Genomic DNA, 19,229 nt, shown 5'->3' on the forward strand with positions numbered 1-19,229 from the left:
TATTTTTAAGAATCGACTGTTGAAAGTTTTGCACAAACAAACTCATAACCTGGTCAAACTGCTGTGCGATGTCTTTTAGTTAAGTATGGACATTAACTTCTTTAAGTCAGTGATGATCATGCATCGCCCATTCAGTTATCTGAATCAGAACTACAATGCAATGTAATCTCCAGTTATGACAGATTGCAACAGAGTTTTAATCATGTCAAATATCTGTGGCATGAGTGTCGCCTGTCAGAGATCACATCTATCATGCACAAATGTCCCATTGCAACTGAATTATTATACACCATTTCAACAATTACTCAAAAAAAGGATGATTTAATATGAAGTAATACCTTGCAGACACTATATGCACTAATGAAAGTCAATTTACTGGAAAAAAAAAAGACTAATTGGAAAACACAAAGACAGGAGCTACTACTGCAGTTGTAATCCTTACCAATCCTCACATTTTATTCAATGTTTTAATTTTAAATGTTGTCAAGTGGGCTTAGTGGGGATGAAGTGAGACAAGGATAAATAACAAGCAAATATGTGCAAAAATAGAGAAAATGCTGCCTTCACATGAACATAAAATGTAGGACTATAAAAATCTCTTTCTTCAGGAAAGGTAAATCTCCATATTACATGGAACGTTGTGGAGGTGTACAAGAGGACCAGGTTTCAACATGCAAATTCAGGACATCTGCAAAACATTATTACATTATTATTACACATTGCCATTTCTCCTGATCATATAGTTCCAAATGTATATTAATAATGTATTTATTATTTTGAGGCTTTGCAATGTAAACATATCGACTTCCAGTTAGCTTATTCCCTCGGAACTTTTTCAGCACGTCACTGCCCGTTACCTTAACCCGACATCATTGAAGTTCTAAACATGACAAGGTAAATAAAAACCCAGCATGCTCAACCTGTGCTCCCTCTGTCCTTCAGGACATCAAAAAAGAGAGGTCAGAGCCAGGTCTTTAGTGAGGACCTCTGCTCGTCCTCCAGCACCAGGCAGCCTACACAGGGCACACACACAAATCCTCTTCAAACAGCAAGCAGGAAAGAACCTGCTTGAAATTCCTGACAGCAGTGACTAAACCACTCTTAGCAGCCTGGCTCAGCAACCAGTCAGCAACCGTGGAAACAACAGCTAGCAGGAGAAAACCGCAAGAGTCCTGTTTAATGGATGGTAGCTACTCCATACATGTGATAGGGTGCAGTGTTGATATTTGTTTTATAGTTTCACTTAAAACACATGCACATAAACTATAAGAGTTATTCTAATCCAGTGTCAAGACAATGCACAGCCTGTATGACCGTGCTTGTAAGCAGTGAGAAAGAAGGGTATTTTGACTTCTCATCCAAAAGTCATCTTTTTTTGTTTTTACCAAGTACTAAGCCATGCAGAGTCACTTAACATACGATGGAGAGATTCCCTAGCATTTGTCTCAGACATGTACTTGACATGTAAACTGTTATCCACACTTTCGTTCACCTCACAGGAAATTAATTAAATAGGTTCAAATAACTGTGCCTTCAGTACTGAGTTTACTTAGAAAACATATGGAGGTATTTCAGATCTGATAGCTATGCCAATGAGCTGGATGTCAGGTGAAGTAGAACTGGTTCACACTGGTTCTGTTCACATCAGTAAAAAGCTGTCAGAAAATTCAGGGGAACAGAGTTAATATCTAGAAGGCAATGTTAGGTTGCCATTTATGTTTTGCTTCATGAGAAGGATTGACACTAATTGCCATCAAAGATTGAACCAAAGGTCCTTGAGTTTCTATGGATGGATAATTTACCTAAACTCATACTACAAGGGAAATATTTAAAGGTGCTAAAACGGTTGTTTCCTCTGCAGGAGAGTGAAATGGATAGTAAACTCATATTAAAGGGGAATTCAACTGACATGTAGATGCATGCCAGTTTAATATTGATTCAAATGTGTAGTAAAAATGAGCAGAGTAGTATTTAGTAAATTTTCTGAGTTTTAAAAATAACAATAATACAAACACAGGATTAGCGCCTTTGCGATCAAAGAGATTTTACCTTAAACTCGGAGTCCAGAGCCCAAAATTAGTTAGGAAAAAATTCTGGAACATGACAAGCTCTACTTCAGCAGGTATGTGGAACATGCAACTCATAGTAAAATTTAATTATTCATATGATCAGTTAATTATTTATGATTTTTCATCAGTTTGTCAATCAAAAGGAAAAGGGGAAAATTTCTTATCTAACATTATCGGTGGGGTACCATCAGACACCAGAGACCATATCCAGTATAGTTTAAACTTTAAAAATGAACAAGTAATGTATTTGTATCCCCTTGTCCATAATAATTCAGTAATGCATGACATTCTGGGCTTTTCTTTTCTGACAACATTCTCAAACTACAACAAATTTATTTTGGTTAAAAGAGAAAAAATAAACTAATGGACTCCAGAGATGTAAAGTATAAAAAATGCAAGATCAAATCCTAATAAATTATATTTTTAACCTTTATTCTTTCTCTGTAGTTGACAAAGCAAATAAATATGCTATTCAATTTCATCAAGTCGTCTTTGAAAGATGAAGGTCAGAGTATAATTACACTGTCATCTTTTAACTATAATGTTAATATTCCAGAATATTTTAGTTTATATTTGCTCTGCGAGAGACTAGATAGAATGCGTGTCCGGGGTATATGAAATAAATCACAAAGCTTTATGACCTACAGGAGTAAGGAGAACAAAGTTTCTCTTGCACAATTTATATGCAAAATCAGAATGTAAAATTAAACTGCAATAAAAGTCTTAACTTTTGACTTATGATTTGGAATTCAAGAGGCTGAGGTTACAAAAATGAATAAACATTGAAACCCTGATTAACCATGCATCATGTGGTATGTGAAGGGATTGCATTGAAAAATTGACAATGCATCCAAATAAGATGCAAGTGCGTGTTTTTGTTTGTATCATTGCAGAAAAACTCAATGACTTTGCCGTGGCAGCATTTAGAAGCTGTCCGTGTGTGTGGAGCAGTCCCAGACAAAGGAAAGGGGGAAACTCAAAGTGAGAATAATGAGGCACACAAAAGACTAAAGCTAATGCAGTAAAATATGTCAACACCCCTGCTCCACATGTTTTGTTTTTACCAGAAAATTAAGGGAAACAAGCAATATTCTGTTCAATTGTGAATTTATATCAAAGCAAAAGCTAAAAATAATTTGGTCTGGTTGGAGATGATGGTCCTGCTTATTTAATAGAATGAGTGTGTGTGTGTGCCACCGTGCTTTGAGAAACACAAAACTAACTGTAAAGTGCATTTATAGTCTCTTTTCTTTCCCGTTGACTCTGCAATTACCATTCAAACCAGCCACACTAATTATCTCCCCATTTAGAAAAAAATAAATCAAGTGTTTAGTATGAGACTAAACAAATCAAGTTTAGTCTCATACATAAAGGAGTGAAAAGCAAAACAATTACATCCACTGGATATAATTTTGATTTTATTATATGTATTCACATTTGCTAAATCATTTCAAAGGAGCCATTATAAAACCCCAAAGCATCCTGCAGCATCACTAGACTTTGCTGATAAAACTTTTGAAACGGTTTTTGTTCCATTTTTAACTAGTTTTCTTCCTATAGGGTTCCTATTAGATTAATTAAAGACAACAATAGTGCAAATCTTGACAACTTTTATTTCATCCGGAGCACTGAATGAAAAATAATAAATTTCAAGTTGGAAGAGAATAATAAATCATCAGAAACAATGTTTTCAAAGCAATGCCACCAAACATGTTAAACTCAGAAACGTCTGAAATCACTCAGCTGAATGCTACAGCTCTTCAATGTCAACACTAATTACTTAAACCTCAAACAGTACAAATGGGTCGAACTGTTATTTATGAACAAAGTCATTCCATTTATTCCCCTTTATTTTCCAAAACGGTTTTTCCAAGGTTTCTTTTCAACCTTCAGCCAGTCAATATAAAATACACCTAATTGCTTCACAGAATATATAAAAGCCATTTTGCTAAGTTCTATTGTTAAATCTAGAAAATCTTTACATCACCGTCACACGATGTCTCAAAAACAGAAATGTGGAGACAGAGAAAAATACCAGCCTGCAAAGCAATAACTTTCTAAAGTAATCTTTCTACCCATGCCCTTTACATGTCAGCAGCCAGTTCCTTTTCCTTTGCTTCTCTGTCCAGTACCTGCTTTATTGTGATGCTAAGCAGTAGGTTTTGACATTCAGAAGGGCCCTGCCAAAGGACAGACCAGTGGATGCAGTACAGAAGAGAAAGCCTTAATGGGTTCAACTGGAATGGAAAGCATGTGCTAGTCTCCACAGGCTGCAGGAGAGAGAAATGTCAAGTATGGCTATTACAGAAAAGGCAGCAGCTCACCTGAATGAAAAACAGTCTCACACCATGCACATCCACAAGCTACAACTCCACACATTAATGTCCTGACAGATAAATTAACCCATTCACACCCAGGTGCTACTGACTAAATAATGTTACATACATATTAGCAGGTACACAAAAACAAGGCAACCCTTGTTACAAGCAGATTGAACAATCTAACTAAAACACATTTAAACAAAGTAAAAGCATCAAAAACATTCCAAAACGAGGTGTTTTTCCTTTTTTTTTTGTTTTTTTAGAGCTGTGAAAAGGTATTTGCCCTATTTTAGATTTTATCCGTTTGTTACTCTCTTAAATTTCAAAGACAAAGACAAGGGCAAAAAGAAAAAAAATACAAAATCTGTCTTCTAGGTGTGAAAATCCATCTGGCCTTAAGTGAAAAATGGAATTGCTTCTTTGTTATGTAGTGAATTAACTATGGCTAAACACAATTATCTGAAGGCTGAGTTCAACTTGACACCAATACCTAATTACGACCTGATCTACAGAATCTGCGATAAAACCAGACTAACAACAAGACGTCAGCTAATACATCCAAACAAACAAAAATATATAATCATTCAATCTAAAAAACATTTAAGAACAGATGAGCAACACGAGATGTGTTTCCAGTGCAAGAATCTTTTCAGAAATTGTCTGGGATTGTGCTTCTCCCCGCAGCTTTACAATACAGGAACCAAGGCAAAAAAAAAAAAAAACAAACAAAAAACTGCACAGGAATGTGTTCAGAAAACAGCCTTTGTAGGGAGGATTTTTTTTGGGATGGACTTTGAACTAGAGGTGGTGGTTTGTAAAGTGCCGATGTCAAACATTTCGCCCTGCTGAATATGCCCAGACTGACAACCTTTCCAGGGTGTACTGTGAAAATGCATCGATCTCCCGTGACCCCGCAAGGACAATTGAGCATAGACAATAGAAGGATGCATGAATAGCTCCAGAATTTTATTTCAGTCTTCTCCCAGTTTTTACTTCTCCGTAACTATCCTAGTGAAAATATCCAATTAAAGCATGAATTTCCTCTTTCTGAGTTTCTACCGAGATGGAGGAAGAGTAACGACCTCACCAATGTCTGTTAAAGAGACCAGTAAAGTTAGAATATTTTATGTCCTGAGATACAGATAAAAGCAATCTCAAATGCCCAGGATTTTTGATCGCTCACAGATTTTAAGTTTGAATAAAGCAGACGCACTTCTGCAGCTGCTTCAGCATGTGAATGCAGTTATAGTTCCTATGAGACAACTCATTGGCTCCAGTTAAGAAAAATCTGTGGATCATCACAAACCTTTTCTCAAGTAAAACCTTTTTTAATCTAGTTTCAGAGCTTAAAAGCTATGAAATGATTATAAACATCTTTTTTTGGAAGTTTTAAAGGGGCATTATTGGTAAAATCTACTTTTCTGAGCTTTACATCATGTTACGCCCTCATCAAAAGCATGCCTGGAGTGTTGTCTTGATTCTTCCGTGCATGGTTCAGAAGTCCTTTAGTCTCCCATTGTATCGTTTTCAACGATGCAACAAGAATCTGATAGACGGATCACAATGTCTGTAAAGACCACGTGAATGAAGAACAGGTCTATTCTCCCATTTAGTGAGATCATGAGATCAAGACATGCCACCACCACAAAGGACACAGACTGTTTCTTCACTGTATTAAATGATCTAAAGCTTTTTTGGATAAGGCTGAAAATAATATGATTATTTTACATTACTTTGATTTTAAGGTAAAACTTAGATGGTGCAAAAACTGTAATATAAAGAGTTCAGATATCAGCAGAAATCTCAGAGCATTGCTTCAGAGGATCACTTCAACTTGTTTTGCTAATTTGCACCCCTGAGGAATCTAATCAAAGCTAGTGCCAGACTAATGAAGCTCTTTAGCCCAGAGGCCAGAAGCGCATACATGGCCCTGTCCTTCAAGGCTCAGTGTGTGCGTGTGTGTGTGCGCGTGAGTGTGTGTATGTGTGCACAAGTACCAGTCTGTGCATGTAGCTGAACACAGTCAAATGTGTGAACGAGGGAGCGCATGGACATAAAAGGGGTGGCATCGCTGCAAATCAGGAAAGCCAAAACCGCACTCTCTGAGAGAATCCTGCATCAAACAGATCTTGCTGCCTAAGGGCTGGCCTCCTCGTTCTGTCGGCGTTCAATTTCCCGTTGCTGCACTAAGAGCTTCTGCCCCAGTGAAGAGACACGGCTGTTGGAGTGGCAGCAGAAATGACTGCCAGAGAGAGCGACGCAGAGATGAGGCAGTTTGGAAGAACGTGATTATCAGCACAGTCTGAAGTGGTCCAGGGAATCAACTGCAGACGGAGCCTTGATATCTGTTTCTACTTCTGTGTGAAAATGGCGCACTAGACACAGCTCGCTAAATAAATTATTGAGGGAAGGTAAATCCAATTTTCAATCACACTTTACCTTTTCTTTATTTTTTTTTTAAATTACCCTTGATGAAATTGTGCCTGTGCTTTTATTCTTTTAAGTTACAACAGTTGAGTAGAAACAATCATATCACATGAAAACAGAAAAACGTGTATTTCTGCCAAGGTCCACATTTTAACCATATAAGACTGCAGTCTGAAGAACAATAACAGAGAACAGGTTTTCTCAGAATCCAAACAAATAAAAGAAATGTTGAATTTGATAGAAAAAAAATGTTTACTTAGCATTTCACAATCTTACCAAAGGTCTGACCAGAGACCTGCCAGCTCCCCTTAGAGTGAGCCAAGATGTAAAGGTATGATAATGCTCTCTTCCCGCCCAAAACAACATAAGTTCATATAATTATCTCCCTCGTTACTTCTCTCCCTGACGGCTATGTGACATAGCTGCTGGCACTAGCAAATGTGGGAGGACCAGAAATGTGTGTGTGGCTGGAGCGATAAGACTGCTGTAAAATTTAATTAGCACAAAGCCATGGTGAAAATGACTTCATTTCTCACTGCATTATTAACTAGAGCACTGCATAAGAGCCTAGTCTCAATCAGTGTAAATAACAGGTTTCTGTGAAAGAGGAATACAGAAAGCGAGAGAGAGAAAGGAAGGAAAAAAAAAAATCTGAATCGTGGAAAACTTCTAAAAAAATATAGGTGATAAAAAGTTGGACACAAAACAGATGTGTGATTTAACATAATAAATCGCCTTCTCTTTTCTGGATGTTGTCATGCGGCACATGGTTTTATCATTGCATTTAGAAAATAAGAAAGAATGTGAGGGGATATCAGAAGAGTGCTGAATAGAAATCCCACATTAGCAGCTTCACCTGCGACTCGGGGCCTGAGCTGGTGTGAATGGACTGATTAGGGTCCTTGGCTCAACATGCTGAACACCACTTTCTATTTCACGACTCACAGCCCTTATTACAGCCAGGCTTCCTCATAATCCAGCTAAAAGTGGATATCTGAGGAGCCTGATCGGCTTAGGACTCCGGCTAAAAACGCAGGACGTACAGCACAGAGAGAGGGACCAGAGTGCTGAGGTGTTTGCCATCGTCTTTTTTTTTTACTTTTTTTTTTTTTAAGTGTGGTGAATGGATGGTGATTTCTGCACGCATGTGTGTCAGCTCTGCTCTCCTTTACACTAAGCTCTTCAACAAGTCAACGGAATATGAGAATATATAGCATACTAATTCACTTTCTCATTTTCTACCATTGTGAAAGCTGAACAATTAACTCAGGTAGCACATACAAAGGGTTATGCTGACATGATTATTGTTAACACAACTTCATGTTGGCAGAAAGGTTCCATATATGCATCAAAAAAACACTTCTGAAAGTTAGAGACAAATTGCACATCAGCCAAGCAAGTAAGAAGAGATTTTTCCTTGATTTTAAAAGCAGCAAAAGAGGCAAACACCATTACGGCCACGTCGAGAATGATGTGGGAAATAGAAAACCATAATCCAAATCGCACACGGCATATGGTGTCCTTTCAGATACACTATATATATTTACCAATTTAGCTGTTGTAAATTTAAAGGTACGAGAGGAGGGCCTGTGTGAGTGGATGGTGGTAGATTACTTAACATAAATCCACAGAGCCGACAGACCAGACTGTAGTATAATGTCCCATGTCCAAATGTATCTGCGTCACCATGCAGCAAGAGAGTTCACATCAAAACCAAAATAAAAAAAAGTTAGACAAATCTTTCAGTTTTGCTTTTTTACAGCCTTCAATTATTATTCCATAAGTCACACAGCACAGGCTAGATCTAATTACACAAGCCACTTTGTTAAGGTGCCCTCTTGCTCCATCTGTTCACTGTATGTGTGCACAGGCTCAAACCAGCACACACCAACTGTAGCCTTTCAAATGGACAGACAGAGACAAAGGCGTGTCAAAGTACATGTGGCCATCTGCATGTACCTTTGAGTACAAGGGAAATTAAACATCTAAAGCAGCATTCAACAGTGCTGATTCTGAGACTCGGAGTGGCCAGATGACTCTTTACATGAGTACAGAGAGGCGGACACGTGTCCGAGGCAAAAACGCAGATATTGCTTTGACCCGGAAATCAGCGTTGACATTCTCTCCTCACAGGTTTAAAAATAGAGATGTTTCAATTAGGGGGAAGCAATATGACCGTAAAATTTCACCGTTTGTTGCAATAATAATAAAAGTGATGATAAAAAGTGTTTAAAAATCCACTGCTCTGGTTTTTGGTGATTGATTATGAGGCTGTCACTAGAGTGAAAATCATACAATCACAAATACTGCTGTAAAAACTATAAAAAAAAACGACAACACAGAACTTTCAGAATATTAACCAGAATGTTTTTTTTTTCCATCATAAAAAAACATTTTATGATAATAATAAGTAATAATAGTCCACATCTTGTTCAGATCAGCAGGTCATAAAAGTAAAAGGATATTTTTTTCTTGATTAGGCTGTTTTGGTAATAAGCATGAAATGTGGCAAAAAAAAACAAAAAAAAAAAACAAAACACGTTTTCCTACTCTCATTTTGATGTGTAATAACACATCAACAAGCAACATATACTTCATATAATTTAATAATAAAAAAAAAACAATAAGGTTTAAGGACATGATTCACAAATAGGGATAATCTTGAAATTCCTTTCATTTTGATTAGATTCAAAACTAATTTCTGTATCAAACAACTTGCAGCACATTTCCCCCCATTCTTATGCATCATAGTCCTTTCAGCTCTGTGTCACATTTAAATCCTGTCAGAAGATGGACTGCCTTAGGCAAACAACACTACAGAATATACAACTTGATCACCAGGAAAGTCAGGGGGTCACAGCATTATTTAAGATGCTGGAAAATTCATCATGAGTTTTGTAGATGTCGGGCTCCACACACATGCAACACTGTTGCAAAATTTACAAAACTGCTACTTGAATATGGCAGCAATGACACAAAAGGAGAATTACTCAATCTCACGCAACACTATGCGAACGCTCTGTCTGCATCGGTGCAGACAGAGCGTTCGCGATTCTTTTTTATCGGTAAAAGAATCGCTGATCTTAAGATTCCAAAATGTCTGAAACTTGAACATGAATTGATGGTTTGACCTATACTGTCTGGCTAGGTCAGCCAAAATAGCCAACAACTTTGGGACACTTACACAGCATTTAAATTATACATTTAATTTTGTAAAAATTAATAAATAACTAAATAACTAACTAAATAAATAAATAAATAAATTTAAAAAGATAAAAAACAAACAAACAAAAAAAACCTTAAAAAGATACAAAAAATAAATAAAAAAACAAAAACAAAACAAAGGCAGTGAGATTGTGCAAAAACAATGCACCTCATCATGAAATAATTAAAAATCTAATTCCAGGACACTTATCCCAGAACACCAAACCATTCAAACTGGAAGCACATCAAAAGTGACATACTTCAAAGATGCTACAGAACTTAATGTTCTACAAATCCCCACTCATTTGCTTACGATTATAACAGTGGAGCATCCATTATGCCATACACTCACATAGCCAACAAGGTGAAAAACAGAGCTTTTTTAAAAACAAACCCAAACAAACAAATAAAAAAACGCATACATTAAAATCAGAATTAGAAGGTCAGGCATCACAGGAAGCCAGAAATCAGTTTTGATCACAAAAAGGCTGATCGTGCATCTACTTTAACCACGGCTTAAATAGCTATTTTCTATGAATATATGCAAAAGTTAAAACATTTATGTGAGAAAGTGAACACTGATAACAGAAGTTGCTTGGCAATAATCTGTCACTGTAATGAAAAGCGCACATGCAGCATGTGATGTGTGAATGATATATTGTGACTAAATGCAGATAAATCAGCAGCTTCTCCAGTTACACTTTTGAAACCATGATGTCTTGCATCAATTGAAATAGATCAATGTAGGAAAGAGTCTCTGCTCCTCCTTTTTTTTTTTTTTGTTTCGAGCTCACTGAAACGATTTAATAACCCCGCTCCTTTTCTGCTTATGTCATGTCTGGGGGAAAGTAGCAAGGCAAGGGAGCCGATGAAGTGAAGACGAGGCAAAGTCAAAAAGTAAAGACTAGACTTGGGAACTTTGGAGGAAAGCTATCTTATGTAATAGACAATGATATGGAGAGACAAGGATGTGAAAGAAGAATGAAAAAGCGCAAACACATTCTTCAGGATACAGTTAGCCCACAGTGGATTCCACATATCACAGTCTATAAGAGGCCAAATCAAATAGGAAAGAATCTAACGGCATTCCTCTGGAGCTTCGGCATCTCACTTCTAGTGTTTCACATGTGAAAGAAGAGAACACACAGAGCTGCAAAGAAACAAATTCCTTTTACTTAATTCTACTTTTTATGACTTTCAGTTCAACTTCACATTCCTTCCAGATTCATCCTAATAATGTTCTGCAGCACATCTCCTTCCCAGAAATTTTAGACTGCAGGCTGAGTCTAAAATTACTCTTATTATTCCATTTTTTAAGTATTATTTGCATCTACACCAAAGCCATTTAGTCCTCCATCAAATACAAACCTGAGAAAAAAAAAAAAAGGTGACGTTGTATATGACATAAATTCAGTAAAAAGGGTTATAAAGTTGACTCTGCAGATATATTGTGAGAAAAAAAAAGACAAAAACTAAAGGTTTGCTTTTATGCTAAAGATCTTAATGCTTTCAGCTGCAAGTAGGGAAAAATAACTCGTCTATCTGGTGACAGGATTCACGGCCTTTGTGAAGTGACCTTTACATCAATTTCAAGCTCTAGTTCAGAGTCAGACCACATACAATAATTGTTAGGTCAGGTGTCACTAAAGACATTTAAGGTAATTGCGCTTAAGCAAAGAAGTGTACCTGACCTTACTCATCATAAAAGATCAGTCTAGGGCAAAATTATTACAGCCAGCACATGTTCTTAGCGGTCCTCTGACTTCCTCTGTTTAAAGAGTCGTGGAAGCTCTTCCTCTCTGTCAAACACAACAGGGTGTGTAGTTGTTTGATTCCCTCCCACATGTACACGCTTTCATGCAGCTTGGGAAACAGAAAGGTTGTGACAGGACATTCCAGGTGGGGACTGACGAGATGTTTTCAAAAGGAGACAGTTAAAAACCGTCGCCTTCTTTATAGATTCAATAAAGGATCTTACACCTGTGTGGCAAACCACCATCGATCCATCATTCTGTGGAGCCCGATCCAATTTAGAGAGCTCAGGAGCCGCAGAGCCCCACAGCCTTATCCTAAACCAGGCCACAGCCAGCCCAAAGCCTGCTTACCTTCATCCCCTAAAGTCAGCAGGTGTGTCCGTGCGCCTTTATGGCCGTTTGTGTTTGTATATGTGTGCTTACGGAGACAGCAAGCCCAGCCAAAAACACCTTTGCTGCTGGCTCAAGTCAAAGTGAGCTGAGCTGCTGTAAGGGTGGGTCTGGCGACGAGACAAGAGAAAAGAAAGAGGCTGAGAGAGAAACTGAGGAACAGAAGACAAGCCAGGCCAGAGATTACAATAACTTATTTAAAAAAAACAACAATAAATTATTTTAATGTTGTAAAGAGTGGCCTTTTGTAATCCTTGAGTTACTTAACCAAATCTTCCCCTCCATTCATGGCCATATCTTCTGATTTAGATGTTCACTCCTTAATTCTCCTCCCTGCTTCCCTGGAGTGCAGCAAAAGCCAATGCTCTTTTATTAAAGGGTATTTAAAACATCTAGGCTGGGTGGTATGAAAGTGAAAAAAAACCTGCGCCTCTGACTAAACGTCATGACTTCCCAAATAAACAAAGAGGGTCATACGGCTTTCACTCACTCCGGTGGCTAAACCCAGGGCAATTAAGGCCTGAATCTCTGTAGGAGTAGAGGAGAGAGAAAGGAAACGGGGTGAGGGAGGGGGTCCGTGGAGCAGCAGCGGAGAGGCTCCATACCAATAACAGGCAATTATGTATGGGTAGGGCCATTGCCTGGCCATGAGAGTATAGAAGAAGACAGCAGGGATATGGGATGGTAGGGAAATGAGGAGGAGTGTTATTTAGGAGGCAGATGGCAGAGAGGGGGAAATTAAGATGAATGGGCACTGAGAGGGCTGAGCTGGTGCTGGGGCTGGGCAGAGAAAAGTAATTAGCTGTGGTTGCTTTGGGAGGCTGGCAGTGAGTATGATGCCTGCAGTGACAAGCAAAAGCCTTGAGCTTTAGACAACAAGGATGTGTCTGAAGCTGCCAGCAGGGGGCAGTTGGGTCAGCAACCTTTTAGTACCTTCTTACCTTGCCACCACACCATGGGGTCTTCTCACAGCATGGACTCTGAACAGGGGCTCCGTTTTTAGTAGGCACTGTATTTTTTACTCTAATCTCCTCTTAATAAAACATATTTCTAGCTCGTTCCCTGTTACAGTCCCTCTCTCACTTGCGCACACACATCCTCGCAAGACCAAGTCCAGTCTGTTTCGCCCACACAACTGCACAATCTCACCCTTAAAATCTGGCCTTCTGCATCTTCCTCACACCATCTCTACTGTTACAGCTCCATCTATCCGTCACTTTCCTCCCACCCCACATATATCCTTCCCCTGTGTCCCTTTCCAATCTAATTTCAGATATACTCTAGCAGAACAACAGAGCAACACCCTTTATCACACCCATCAATGATGTGGGCGGATTGTGCGCAAATAATTTTATTCATTCGTGCTTACGCCAAGCCCACTGGGATTCCAATTACAACTAATAAGATGTAATAAGAGTAACAAGATCATTCTTTAAATACCTTAGTGGATGATCCCTTTAGAAAAGAAGTCTGAAAAAACACATGAAACAATATCTGTTCACAACTATGATTATTATACAGGGATTTCATGGAAAGTAATTATATATACATCCAAATAAAGATGGACGCTCATACACTCACTTAGAAATGAAGCCTCTAAATATGAGAGTATGATTTTAGCTATGCTTTCTCTCCTGAATAGTTTCCACCTAATTTATGTCACAATCTTTCTTCGGTTTTGAAAACAAAGCTGTACAGAAGTCAGCACACACACACACACACACACGCACACAGACACACACACACACACACACACAAAAGAAATTCAAGACAAAAAAATATTCAATTTAAATAACGCCAAAGATTAAATGTGCATTCAAAGACCAAACAATTTACTCAAAGCACCACGTTCAAGAGAAAGTTCAGAGCAGCCCACACACAACTCTCATTGCCACCACTCTCTCTCTCAGTTTGCAAGCTCCACCAACTCACTCAGGCCGATTTTCTTTCAAATGCTCGAAAGATGTACGCAAGGTAAAAGGAAAAAAAAAAAAAAAAAGAAAGACGTGAAGCACAAGATAAGCAGGGCATATCTACAGCAGGACAAATTTGCAATGTGACACGTGCAAAACTTGCTTAAATGCAGATTCGCAATGGCAGATGAAGAAAGCTGAGAATGCTCAGAGCTTTGAAAGTGTTCTTTTCACAATTTTTTTAATTTTTTTTTTTTTTACCATAGTTAACGGGTCTGAGAACCTGGCGGAAGGAGCTGGGGCTGACCGTCTGCTGGTAGTTATCTGTAGGGAGGGCAGTGGACAAATAATGGACTAAGCATACAGCATAGCACAACAGTTGATTTATTTTTATTTTTTTGCAACAAACCCGGTGGTAAAAGACACATTCTACAGCTCAACATTAGAATGTTTGCTCACAAGAAAAGCAACGTCTCAGGGTTCATCTATATAATCTCTCGGTAACACTTTATTTGAAGGGGGGGTGAATAAGACTGTTATGACACTGTCATAAACATGACATAACATGTCATGGACATCAATAAGTCTTCATGAATAGTTATGACTGTTGTCATAAAGCATCATTCGGTAAATAATGACACTTTTAATACAAAGTTGACATTATTCAAAATGTCTTCATTATGACAACTTGACATTAATCTAGACAAAATGTCTTCGTTATGACAACTTGTTATTAACCTCGCCAAAAATGTCATAACTATTCATGAAGACTTATTGATGTTCATGACAGGTGTTATGTCATGTTTATGACAGTGTCATGACAGTCTTATTCAACCCCCTTCAAATAAAGTGTTACCTAATCTCTCTAAAAAGAAACAATCAAGAAGAAATACAAGTTTTTACATGAACTATTAAGTCTATCTTGAATGTAACTGAAAATGAGAGTCCAACTATGAAACTATCAGGATGCATTCATTGTGGTTTTCCACCAAAAATGAACAGGAAAAAGGACAGAAAAAAAAGACCTTTATAACCACTGATTTTCTAACATCCGTCCTGAATTAGAAGAGGAGTATTAGATTTAATGGTCTGTATTTGGGGATAAATGTGAGATATAAGACTTACCTCTGGGTCTTGGCGCTCTCTTCCTACGCTCTCTGAATGCAGCTCCAGACTGCAGGGCTTCCAGCAAACTATCCATCACACCTGTCTCATCATTCTCTGAAAAAGACAAAGGAGGAAGAGAATGTTAAAAAGAAGAGATATTCTAAAACAAAATCATACAGCATAGCACAACAGTGTTTTTTGTAGTAAGTGTAGCTATGCCGAGTGCAACAACACAGCGGAAGACTACCAACAAGTTTAAAAAAAAAAAAAAAAAAACTGTGTTAAAGTTTTAATTCTAGGTTTTCTACATGATGCAATCCAAGAAAGGTGTACAGGCCCTCGGCAATGAACCGAGTAAAGCCACAAGAAAAAGAGAACGCCAAAACGTCAGCACATATTCACTTTTTTGTTTATTTATTTACTTAAAAGTACTGGTGTATGCACTGAATTTAAACAATGTGTCCGTGTGAATGTGTGGGTTCTCTCTAGGTACTTCAACTCCCCACCACCACATTGCTTAGGTTAATTGACCACCTTCATAATTGCCACACACTAAACTAGTGGTTCTCAAATCCAGGCCTCAAGGGCCACAGCCGTGCAACATTTAGATGTCTTCCTGGTCTAACAAACCTGAATCAAATGGCTGGATTACCACCCCAGTACGCAGTGAGTCCTGCTGTGTCATCATGTAAAGCACTTTGAATTGCCCTGTTGTTGGAACGTGCTATACAAATAAACTAGACTTGATTCTTTGTGCTGCCAAATGGTGGACTGGCAACCAGATCAGGGTGTAACCATTAATTGTCATAAATAAATTGTAAGCTTTCATTATTAACCCAAGTGATTCCAGTTTAGTAAATCAGGTCATGGGTTATTTTTTGGTAACCTCATCTTTAAACATCAAACAGCTTAACCCAGCCTTGGATTTGTCCATATGTGACCCAGTAATAGGTAAGCAAAATAAGCCAAGCATGTTCTTTTTTCAGTCAGTAGCTTTTTTAATGTGTATGGAAGAACTGATTGGCTTAGCAGACTAATAAACCTTTATATATATATATAATTTGCATTATTCTGTAAATGGAAAGTATGCACTGTGATGGACTGGCGACCTGTCCAGAGTGTACCCTGCCTCTCGCCTGAAACGTTCACTGGAGATAGGCACCAACACCCCTCCTGACCCCACTAGGGACAAGGGTGTACAGAAAATGGATGGATGGCTGGCTGGATGGCTGGATGGAGTCAGTAATTCACCAAGAGCATACTGGTGTTTGAGCACAGCTTAGGAGCAGGACATATGAGGACGGCAGAGAACGAGAAGCTCCATGTAATAACATCAATAAGCGGAGATATAAGTAGTTGTTTGCTGCTGCTGCTTCAGGGTTTAAAGAATCACATATTGGAAAATTGTTTAAAACCTAATTTACAGTCAGTCAGTCTGAATCAGAACAGATGGCTTTGGCATTGAAAATAAGAAATGTTAGTTGTTGATCAAAGTTGCTGTAGAGCACTAAATGTTATGAGAACAGTACAGACTGCAGACACACATAATGAAGACTAAAGTATGACTGCAACAAATCTGCAAATGACTCAACTGGTTGAATAAAACATAATTTCTCGAGCCAAAATCACTTGAGTCAATTTTCTTTTCCATAACACAACTGCATACTGTTCTGCTGCCCTTTTTTGGCTTCATGGGGAAGGTCACATGTTTCTCAGGGACTGTTATTGTGGTTGCACAACATGCTTCTGTTCAAGGTAACTGTCATCCAGAGAAGGAGAAAAGGAACATAAAAGCAGATGGAAATTGTGTCTAATATAAAGAAAAAGCAAACATCCTCGGTAAACAAAATTAGCTTATTTACAGAACAATCATTTATCCAAGAGATTTGAGCCTCCCATTCTGAAAACAGCAGTCGCTGGGTCTGAGACAATACTCTACATCGAACCCTGTGGAGCTAAACTGAAAACAGCTCAAATGGTACTGAACTATACTCATCTGCAGTAGAGTAGGGTGACCGGATGTCCCTGATTTCCGGGGACAGTCCCCATTTTAGATTAAAGCTGTCCTCGATTTTAGCCTTCAATAAATGAGAAAAAAAAAAAAAAGAGGAAAAAGATGTGTTTAAACTGCTATTATCGTAGCCGGGAGTTGAAAGCACCAGGGACCATGCTGTGTGCAACAGAAGCTGTTTCAACACACAGCAGAATAGAAGAAAAGCAGAGAGCGTTGCCTTTAAAAAAAGACGACAAGACAACAAGGTAGAAGAGCAGAGCTGCTGACCACCGAAGGGGGTCTGGTGTGTGTGAATCGACTTATTTTGTTTGGACTGGACTGATCCTTGCCATCATAATGCTTTGGTTCATGACAAAAAAAAATAAAATAAATAAAAACAAAACAAACAAACAGCTAAACCAACAAACATGACGACAAAGGATAAGAAGAGCACAGGGAGCATGAGTCGGAGAGAAGGACAAATCGTAACAAGATGATTAAAACAAACTCATACCAAGGTAAGATGTTTTGGAGTTAAATGGTGGTCTTTAGTTTATATTTTCAGAACTAGATATGAGTTCGGACACATGAAAGTTCTTCACAAAAAATGAAGGAGTCAGTGACAGGGAAGCCAAGAACTGCACAGAAAAGCACAGAACAATCTGTGACATGTTTACGATGTGATGAAGGGAGTTGAGTAGTAAATTAACAGTCAGTGGCCAAACAGAGCTGTACAGTCAATTAGATGTTATGTGGGGTTCAAGTTGAGCAGCCTGGTGGCCTGATGGCTTTCCCATACTTCACCCAAATCTGGATAGAAACTCTTACTGAGTTTTTTTTTATATCTTAAGAGTTTTACTATACTATTATTTGTGGTCTTTAAGTTTTATGAATAATCTTTTCTGCTCTTATTCTATTCACACGTTCATGGCTACCAAGCCAGATCGCCACATCTGAAGGCTGTTCAGACAGGAGAATCAGAACCAGATATGAGGTCATGTTAGCCGACGTCCTGATCAGAGTTCACTCAACCCCCACTAGAACTACACATTATATTGCAAATGCTTTGTCAACAGATGTATACATATATACACGCATCTATTTATTCAATAATTAAGTAGTAAAAAGGCTTTTTGAATTGAAAATGTTGCCTCTGATTAAATTGTACCTAACAGCAGGTACAAATGCCCAAGACAAGGTAGGCTGGGATATGCAAGTGTGCAGGTAGATTTGAGTGGGCACAGTTGTGATGAAGACATAGTCAGAAAGTCACATGTGTTGAACAAAGCTGGTGTGTATCTGTTCATGTAATTAGTACAGGAATTATTCAACGGAGTACCTCAGTATTAAAATATTTGATAGTTTCAGCTGTTTACTAAGGCCTTTCCTCAAAATGAATTAGATCTGTTAAGAACAAAGCAACATCAAGAGTGTTTCCTCTATACATGAATAAAATGACTCCAAATCAAACACACATTTGAGACTTATGGTGTTTACTTCGATATAGGGTAACAGGTTTGCTCAAGGCTGATGAGGGCAGAACTGGAGTGAGTTATTGACCTCTGAGATGCCTACAAGCTTCTCCCCTGACTCCTTTAAATCTTTTATGAGACGTAAGCTATCACCACCAAAGTCTAAATGTACAATGTAGCCTCCAAACTGAAAGTTTCGTCTTGTGTCGTGCACAAAGCAGACCTACAAAACCTGTCAATCACCACCAACGTACACCGTCCCTCGACATCAACACTCCTTTATACTTAAGATTCTGTATTGAGGGCAGAATGTCCCCTTGGTACTAGGAGGTGGTTATACTAAATCCCAACACAGAGTTGTGAAAACACCAGCACAAATTTATAATGACCCACTTCCTTGTCTGCTTGGTCCTCTGTGCACATTTTTGTGTTTTTCATTTGTAGCCCTCACACTCCTCCCTTTTGCTGGTACGTGCCTAGTTCTTCATCATTACACTGAGTGGAGAGGCAGCTACAATTCCTGAGCAAACCAAACACTCGTCGACGTTCAAATTTGTCTCCACTGCTGCTGCAATTTAT

At 38.4% G+C, this 19,229-nt stretch overlaps 1 protein-coding gene across 2 annotated transcripts in view; it reads right to left on the minus strand.

Moving 5' to 3' along the window:
- LOC103139398 (protein diaphanous homolog 3) overlaps positions 1-19,229 on the minus strand; it is a 154,115-nt gene that overhangs the window by 33,268 nt on the left and 101,618 nt on the right. For both annotated transcript variants that reach the window (XM_016672425.1, XM_007553989.2), the window contains 2 exons: positions 15,204-15,299; positions 14,340-14,402 (listed from right to left, as the gene is read on the minus strand). In XM_016672425.1, coding sequence (XP_016527911.1) covers positions 14,340-14,402; positions 15,204-15,299 — 159 coding nt within the window. The remainder of the gene's footprint in view (positions 1-14,339; positions 14,403-15,203; positions 15,300-19,229) is intronic.

The sequence above is a fragment of the Poecilia formosa genome, unplaced genomic scaffold (genome assembly GCF_000485575.1).
Source record: "Poecilia formosa unplaced genomic scaffold, Poecilia_formosa-5.1.2 Scaffold60, whole genome shotgun sequence".
NCBI classification, from domain to species: domain Eukaryota; kingdom Metazoa; phylum Chordata; class Actinopteri; order Cyprinodontiformes; family Poeciliidae; genus Poecilia; species Poecilia formosa.